At 30.7% G+C, this 9367-nt stretch overlaps 1 protein-coding gene across 1 annotated transcript; it reads right to left on the bottom strand.

Annotated features, from left to right (window-relative positions):
• Positions 1-661: 661 nt before the first annotated feature.
• Positions 662-8060, bottom strand: LOC139494864 (putative Kunitz-type serine protease inhibitor). The gene is made up of 6 exons (XM_071283020.1): positions 7998-8060; positions 6320-6512; positions 4944-5108; positions 3336-3463; positions 1772-1889; positions 662-1029 (listed from the first exon to the last, which is right to left on the bottom strand). The coding sequence occupies exons 1-6, from the start codon at positions 8037-8039 to the stop codon at positions 842-844; spliced, it is 834 nt and encodes a 277-aa protein (XP_071139121.1). The 5' UTR covers positions 8040-8060; the 3' UTR covers positions 662-841.
• Positions 8061-9367: the final 1307 nt, after the last annotated feature.

Below are 9367 nucleotides of genomic sequence, written 5' to 3'. Positions count from 1 at the left end.
CCAAAGTACACAGATGCCCCATCTGCACAAAATCATTTTCAAAGTTTAGTGGACGGTGGAATTGGTGTTTTAAATTTGATTTCGCATTAAAATAATAAAAAAAGATCATATCATAGGGACCATATGTACTAGGTTTCAAGTTGATTGGACTTCAGTTTTATCAAAAAACTACATCGACCAAAAGCTTTAACATAAAGCGGGACAGACAGACGAATGGACGGACGAACGAAATGACGAACAGACGAACGAAAGGACGAACAGACGAACGAACTCGCACACCAGAAAACATAATTCCAATAAATAGGGCAAATAGTATGCAAGCATTATCTCTACTTTTATGGTAGAATTGTATTTACACCATTTGGTCGATGCCACTGCTGGTGGACGTTTCGTCTTCGAGGGTATCACCACCCAAGTAGTCAGCACCTCGGTGTTGACATGCATATCAATTATATGGTAATTTTAATAAATGTCATGTGTACAAAACTATGAATGTTTTGAAAAACTAAGATTTTCCTCATCCCAGGCATAGCTTACCTCAGGCGTATAAATATCCAAGTTTAGTATTACGTATATAAAAAGTTAAATCTCAAGTATACTGAACTCTAATGAAATTTCAAATGGAAAATCCCTAATCAAATGACAAAATCAAAACCCCAAACACATCAAACTAATGGATAACAACTGTCATATTCCTGACTTGGAACAGGCATTTTATTATGTAGAAAATGGTTGATTGAACCTAGTTTTACTGCAAGCTAAACCTCTCACTTGTATTACAGTCGCATCAAATTCGAGTTTGACGTAAATAAACGGATACATTTTAAATTAAAAAAAAAATTTAATTTGAATCATTGTTAATCACAATCACTTCATGTTGATCTATAGCGTCGACACAAAAATTTCGACATCCCAATTTGCAGCATTTTCGTCTCCCATTACACTGTCCATCTAAATGACATTCAGACGGTCTAATTATAGAACAATTTCGTGGTCTCGGATCTTCAGGGCAATCCCCATTTTTTGGTTCTAAAACGAAATATGTATAATGTTTGAATAACAAATAATAGATAAACATGTCTCTAAAACAATGAACATAACAATTTTATTATAATGTGAAATGTAAAGCGTGCGAATAGGAAATATATATTGTGAGATAAGAAACATTTCAGTTTTCATTAAAAAAACCTTTTCTATTTTATTTGCATTGACACGGAAAACAAGTAAAATACATGACTCAATAATACAATGAATATTAATATTGAACGTTAAAATCCTGATTATTCAAATGCTTGTTGAATATCATGGTAGATTACAGGCTGTGGATTAAAATCATAGTTTTGTCTATCCATTCTATTGTTTTTAAGTGAAAAAAAAAAACAAACAATTTAAAGATTTCAACAATAGAAGTACACGTGTCAATAGATATTTACATCGTTCACAATTGCACACTACTTTATGATAGAAGTCTTTTGCATACAATTTTTTCGCTCATTTGATTTTTGCGTAGGCTTTACAAAGTTCAATATTTGTGGACACAGTCAGTTAATATTAAAAGTTCCTTTTATCCTCCATAGACTTTACAGCACCTTTTCTAACCACCTTTATATTTCTGTTTACCAATCTTTCAAAGAACAATTGTCACATGTCTTTCAAATCAATGCCAATACATGCAAATCTTTTGTCAGAAGTGATAAAACAACAAAGGTCAATAATACGAGAATTTGAAGGCAAATTTTCTTTGCATGTTTGACTGAATCTTGAAACTTACCAAAAATTGGATCCCGGCAACATCCTTGTTGGCAACACAGTTTATCATCTGTACACTCGTTGTCGTATATGCATCTAGAACCACATGGAAGCAAAGGAGGACTACTTGGACAGGAACCCTGAAAATGTGTATAGTTAAAAAAAAGGAAAAGTACTCAAACATAACAAAACACGTAAAAAAATGTGGTTAAATACAAGTAAAATTAACGCAGTGAAATATCAACAGTAACTAAATGTACATATAAAATGGAGTTGACATAAATGCAGTTTTATTTAAAAAAAAAATTCTTCAAACCATAAGGAAATATGATTGATTAATTGTGGATGAACGCCACTTTCAGCACTATAACGTTTTGGACGACGTGGTTGAATGAAGCAAGAGTGTACGCAGAAAACATTCAATTTACGGCAATCCTGCCTATTGAAACTGAAATAAAGAAAAAAAAAGAGACACAAATCACGTCTATTTGGGTTCCTGAATTTACTCAAAGGTAGTCCAAGTACAAATACTACTTAAATATATTATAAATGTTATTATAATATCTTCTCTGTAACTATGTAATTGGTCCATATTAATAAAAATCATCCTACTAATAGATAAAACTGAAATACTATCTTTTGAAAATATGATCACAGAATAACATGAAAGGACTAATATAACATTATTTGTTTTCAAGTTGTATATTTGTGAATGTCATCAATGCTTTATATATAGAGTGTAACAAATTCATATCAACAAATTTAATTGGAGGATTACTTACTTTTACAAAAAAACCTGCTTTTTTTAGCAATTCTACTTGAAATTCATGTTTTTGAAATAGTATTTTTTCCGTATACATCTATTCATAGTATGCAATGATTTATCTTAAGATTTACATATGAGATATCTATTAAACCGGTTAATCGTTTTGGCGCAACTGTATTGTAACTATATGTAAATTGGTCCTTCTGCTTTAAATATTTTTTATTCCAACTGTTTTACAACGTCGTCATTACACAACATAAGTAGTTTCTGCACTAAAACTAACAAAATAATGTACCAAAAATTGGTCGAAGAATATTTATATTTTATAAAGTGCTTCATTAAAATTTAGGGTGCGCATCCTCTTTACCGAAAAGTCTAAGTCTGACACTGAAAATTTTCTTTATAATGATAAAACAAAACCTGCAGAAATGGACAGAAATTCAGAATTCTAAAAACAATACAACTTCAATGATATTAAATCGTGCTATCGTGGACTTTCAAGAACACAATATTGCTAGAATTTTCTGAACGGAGTTGGGAGTTTATGTCATATTTTTTTCAAGTAATAATTAGTATTTATTTGTAAATCGTTTTCAAAGGTCGAATACCTTATTAGCTAACAACTTATGTTAGTGTGTGCTTTCTGTTCTCTTTTTCTTAACACGACTGTATTTCACGTGATTGATTTTTCAACGAATATATATGATGTTTAGTTCGTTTTTACATGTATAAATGTATATATGCACGACAAGATAAACAAATGTTAAAACAAACAGTTCACGTTAACGAAGATTAACTTATAATAATACAAAATAATCACCGTTTTACACTTTGGATATGTGCAACCAGTATAGCATTTCTCTCCATTGATAATTTCATAACTAGAGCCCGCACATACATCTGGCGGAGGGGGAGCGCAACCTGGAGGTGGTCCACATGGATATTTCTCTACAATTGTTCAAAATAACAAAATGTGATGTCATGCTTTTTATAAATCTACATGTGCACTGATTAAAGTACAAGCGGACAAAAGTTATCAAACATTCGTGTCACCAAATCATACAACTGTACTCTTACATGAGCGAAACGACGGTGAATGATTTGCTTCTCATTCGAATTTTTAATACTGACCCTATTTTTGATGTTGTATTGCACTGTCTTTAGTTTTCTGTTTCCTATTTTTTAGACTTGATTGTTGTTTTTTACTTTTTAAGCGTTTTGCACTGTCAGTATCAATGTATTGTCTAATTATTAGTATGAACGTTCTTGGATACATTCCGCCTTTTTCAGTATAAACAATAACTTGTCATTAAGTTACATCAACGTAATTTGGTAGGAGATTTTGGAAAAGTTTAACTTAATTGTTAGAAATGTTTTTTGTCTCTAAACTTTTTTTATGTCATGATTTTTAAATAAATTATGATGCTCACGTTAACTTTACATGTTTTTATTAGAAGAAGACTGACTGAGATTGCACATTTTCATTAAAATTATAACGAAAAATAACAAAAGTATACTGACGTAAATCTAATGAGTAAAGGTGGTCCGTATTTTCTATTTAATGATTTTTTCGTTCGTCTGCTTTACTTTCATAGGAATACATACAAAGCAAACCCTACATCTCATACGAAATTTATGCAAAAAAATGATAAAAGCGTGCACAGAAGACTAAGTTTATGATGGTTGTCTGCATTGGTTTAAGAATTAGAATAACATTATTTTTCACTGGTCACTCGTTTATTATGACTTAAATGAGTCCCAATACCAATTACCTTGTCTGTTGTGTTTTTTTTTTATTAATTTAATTTCTTTTTTGACATTTATTCGGTTTTGTTTGAAGAACTTTTAAGACTATGTTAGTGTATTCTACTACGAAATGGGTTATTTTTTTTTTATTTTTGTACTTCGTGTCCTATGCTGAGTGTACTACTTATATTTTAGGTGAGAATAAATTAATACTTAAAGATGTAGATAACAAAGGAAAGGATGAATGGGAGAAACGGCGGGGAATTTCATATTCCGTTTGCTAATTATGTTTCGTTTAACATGTTAAATAACGAAAAATTTACAGCTTTCCATCAGTCACAAAAACAATTATTACAAGGTTTTGTTACACTTGCAAGGAATGCCGATTTTAATGTTTCGACTACACGTCGCTGATTATTTATGAATGCCACTATGTAGAACGGATGTTGATGTTTAGCAAATGATTTACTACAGAAACGTGAGAAGCTCCGAACTTACAATATTTCAATACCTGACTGAATTTTGAAAATGTAAAAGTTTGCATTTGTCTATATTATAGTTACTATTTAAATGTATTTTTACGATCAGATGCTTAATATTTTATTTTGAATGGTTTCTGTGTCATCAACAAAAAAAACGTGAACACTTGCATCCATATTTAAAAATAAAAAACTGTACTCACTTACACCGTTACAAATTCGTTGGCATCGTTTTTTCGTTCTAAATCTATTTCTGTTGCCAAGTCTTCCACCATATATAAAACTTTCACACTGCATTGACTTGGTATTGTAAAACCATCTTGACATAGATGACTGACCTTCCCCAATCAATTTTGGCAATGTGCACACTAAAAAGTAAAGTATTGTTTTCATTCAGTAATGCTATACATGATACATATAATTCTTACATTGATAAAATTGGATAATCTGATTTATCCGATGGACATAGTTAATATCGATTTTTAAGTCCAAGCCTTAATTGAACTATCGAGATTGGATAAATCCGATAATTCAGGAGAAATTTGTAAGAATCCGTTTCTCTTATGATTATACACTAATGTTTTATTCTAGGTTAAACGGAAATCCCTTTCGAGTGCCTTCCACATTCCACATTGTTGTCAATTTCATCAACACCTGTTATTATATTTGATTCATCCAGTGTCTTACAAAGGTTATGACCCTTAAATCATCCAATCATCTTCTTAGATCACCAACAACCACACGTTGATTAGATGTTTTAATACAATGGGTGCAGAAAGGGATAAATTTTCAAACAATTAGAGAAAATTATATATCGTTACTATGAAGATATCACTGATAAAATCATGATTCATATGTGTAAAAAAGCATAGTAGATATTTTGCGTCAATATCACCAACATTCTAAGGTTAACATCGTTGTCACCGCATTTGTGGTTTTAACAGAACCAAAACATACTTAAGAATTGATCGCCAAATTGACTATAATTAAAAAAAAAAAAAAAAACCGCATCAAATAATAGAAAATATCATTGTCTCTACTTTTGTAAATGCCACTAAATGCATGCAAACTTGCACTAATTATTCCGAAAATAAAAAAGAGAAGAAAATTGTGATCCAAGAATTGAATAAAGTATGTTTGAAGTAAAAGCTGTTTCCCTCTTGGGTCAAGATTTATACTGCACATATAAATTTAGGCTGGAGGTCTTTCGATGCAAAATCATAAACAAACGTGTTCATTAAAATGCACTACATCAGGACGGTCTCAAACAGTGTTGTCTTAGCCAAAATTAGTACATGGTTAATGAGTTGAAACTTAATTTCTAATATTTTTATTATTTTGCCAATTTATATTCCAATGTGTGTATATTTCTATTAGTATCTTTTGCTGATCCTTTAAAGTAAATAAAACAAGTTTTACCGGATGTACACGTTACTCAATAAAATTAGATTTTTGAAAACATTCATGATTGTACCTCGTACAATGTGCAATCATATTGTGTTGAAAAAAATGTTTTATTTACACACAAACGTAATCACTGTCTAGTTGAGAGACTATATTCACAATACAATATAAGTACCTCGTTTTCTGCATGCAGTAACACAATCTCGTCTGGTCTTAAAACTATTATTGTTGCCCTCACAACCACTGTAAAAGAACCTGTTGCACCGCCCAGTCTGTACATCATAATGAAATCTTTTTATCGATGCTTTACATGGACCAACGACTTTTGGCAGGTCACAAATATTATTACTCGTTGTAACACCAATTTTCTGCAATTATATCGATAAGTATGTCTAATTGAATAGTATATAACATTCATTTAGTCGTATTTGCATGAAGAATATCACACCCCTCATTTCCATATTACTTCAGAAGATGTACAATGAAATAAAACCCAGTATTTTATCATCAATTTTAGATCGATTAACGAAGGAACGACATGAAATCGACTGGATCAAAAACTCCTGCGAAGCATGCATCAAAGTGAATTAAGGTAGTACCTAACATTTTAACTAAAATTGATTTGGCTCGTTTCATTTTCATAAAATTTTGACAAAGTATTTACTTTGACCCTTTGACAAACATATAAAAATTTCAAAAAATTTAAACCAATCTTTTAATCAGAAAAATTACACTGGTTATATAGCAGTTTGACAAACACTTATTTTGATCATTGATAGGCTTTATATTCCCTTATGAACACAACGTAATTAAAACGTTCTGCTGATTTTACAGAGTTATCTCCTTGTAGTGTTAGGTACCACCTTAAAACTAATCTAAAAAAACAGGCAACCAATTCGGAATCGCGAGCATAACACATGTTTAGTGTAACGATCAGACGTTCTTCCTTATAACTCTGGTTGGTCACCTTTTTGCTTGATGAGCACACCAAGCTAATGAAGTCGGTATAGTGTGAACATACACGATTAAAATCCTGAATTTTAAACGATATTTTAATAATTAAAGTAAATTTGCATTGACCATTCCCAAGTATTACGAACACTCTTGCAGTACAAAAAGGTGGTCTAATTAAATTGAGAATGGATATGGGGAATGGGAATATTTCAAAGAGACAACAATCCGATCAAAGAGAAGCCGAAGGCTACAATGGGAAATCCCGCACCCGGAATACATCTCATCAACAGACTGACTGATGTCTGATGTAATAAATATACTCATCATAGATACCAGGATTAAAATTTTATATTTACGCAAGACACGCGTTTCGTTTAAAAAAAAAACACATCAGTGACGCTCAAATAAAATATATTTAAAAGGCAAATAGAGTACGAAATTGCAGATTTTTCAAATAAATCAAGAAGTAATATGAGCAAGCTCTACTGAATGAACCCGTGAAGTTTATGTATACTAATAGTTATATCCAAATATCTAGAATAACATGTACTTTAGAATGTATCTCACACTCACTACAATTTTGCAGGCCTATATTTATAAATACTGTAGATTGAAATAGAATTGAATCCCCATGTTGTTAAAGCTTTTCAATAGTAAAGATAGAACGCACTGTACACTAAAAGTAATATACGAACATTGAAAATAATTTAAAGTGATTTATTAACGCACTAGTCTTTATTATGTATACATTTTTTGGTGTCGAAACAATACGTTTAAGTTGTCAAATGAGTTTTATGAATTTTTTTATCGTCTTAGCACGTGAAAAATGAAAAAAAAAAACTAAATCATAGTCAGTATAAAGTTGTGAGTGGTGATATTCAAATTTATGATTAACTTACCAAGGCGAAAACTACGAATATCATGTGGATACTGGACTGCATTTCGAATAAAGAAAATCCACAATTATCCCAACATAATATAAAATGTATAATATGTACTATTTCATAAAAAAAGTTATAAATTGTACAGAGACGGCACGAGTAAGCGGATTAGCAACATGTGTAGTTTAAATATCACCTAATGCAGATATGAAAAAAATATATTAATATATTTCCGTCTAGGATTAAGAGGGTTTTTATGTTCTAATTAATTTGAGTACGGAATGTTAAAATTTGCAGACTAAAATATTTCGTTTTATTTTCTTTATATAATGTAGTTACTCTAAACTCATTTTGTTATATTAATAACAAAAAGGAGGTGTGGCATGATTGCCAATATGAAAACTATCCACAACAAAGACAATAACTATTAAAAAAAATATGTATATGATGCATTATTATCAATCAATACACAGTAAACTTCCTATGTTAAGACGTCATTAACAGGTATCGACATAGTTTAGTATCATGAAAGTACATATGTGTTATATTTAGCATGGATTAAATTGACTAAATACAAAATCAATATATGATGTATTTATATAAAAAGAATAACACTATTCAAAGATTTGATTACTGTGTTGAATCGGTTACCTTTTAGAAAAAAATTGAAAAGTTAACCCAGATCGTATCTCAATTTTCTACAACATCGTCGTAAAATTTAGGATGTGCTACTTTTATCAAATAAGCTTGCAGATCAAATCTTGTTTAATATTCATCATGATCTGTCTCTCAATTCAAGTCATTATCATTAGATATGGATTTTCAGTAGCCACTAGAGTATGGTACTTTAAAATTGAATATGATTGACAAAATTTTAAATTCATCGATAAATTATACGTGTTGGAAAGATATAAATAAATCACTTTTAATAACAAAACGTAAACGGAGAAAATAGATAACCGCTTAATTTTTGTAAAATACATAATTATGCAAATGTAAATTATTCTAAAAGTGGAAAAAAGACAATGCACAAGCACATATTGTGAAGAGTTCATTTAATGTGATATGTATGCGTTCTCGATTAAACCCACGTTGGTATTCGATTTTTCTCATGTTAACCGTAGGACCAAATTCGTAAATGATAGAACGCACTTGTCTTTTCAAAATATTGGCTTTCCGTTTATATGATATGCTGATGTTTCTGAGGCACCTGAGATCTTTCCTGAAGATATTCCAGTTGCTTTTTTTTATATAGTTTCTGAGTTGTGCAGTTGTATACGCCTTATCTTTGTCGGTCGTTCTTATTGGTATGCCTAGCCTTGTCAGTGGGTTATCTTCATAACCAAGCATATTATTTGGTATCTATGACATCTATTTATATAGACTTA

The sequence above is a fragment of the Mytilus edulis genome, chromosome 11, assembly GCF_963676685.1.
Source record: "Mytilus edulis chromosome 11, xbMytEdul2.2, whole genome shotgun sequence".
Classification (NCBI taxonomy): domain Eukaryota; kingdom Metazoa; phylum Mollusca; class Bivalvia; order Mytilida; family Mytilidae; genus Mytilus; species Mytilus edulis.
Note: the sequence above shows the minus strand (reverse complement) of the source record. Positions and strands in the feature narration are given on the sequence as shown.

Bases quoted from the DNA above. Each gene is read 5' to 3' on its own strand.
- LOC139494864 (XM_071283020.1), bottom strand. From the start codon at position 8,039: ATGCAGTCCAGTATCCACATGATATTCGTAGTTTTCGCCTTG. The intron at 6,513-7,997 runs GTAAGTTAATCA...ATATAATTGCAG, and splicing joins TATTCGTAGTTTTCGCCTTG to AAAATTGGTGTTACAACGAG. The intron at 3,464-4,943 runs GTGAGTACAGTT...GAACAATTGTAG, and splicing joins ACGAATTTGTAACGGTGTAA to AGAAATATCCATGTGGACCA.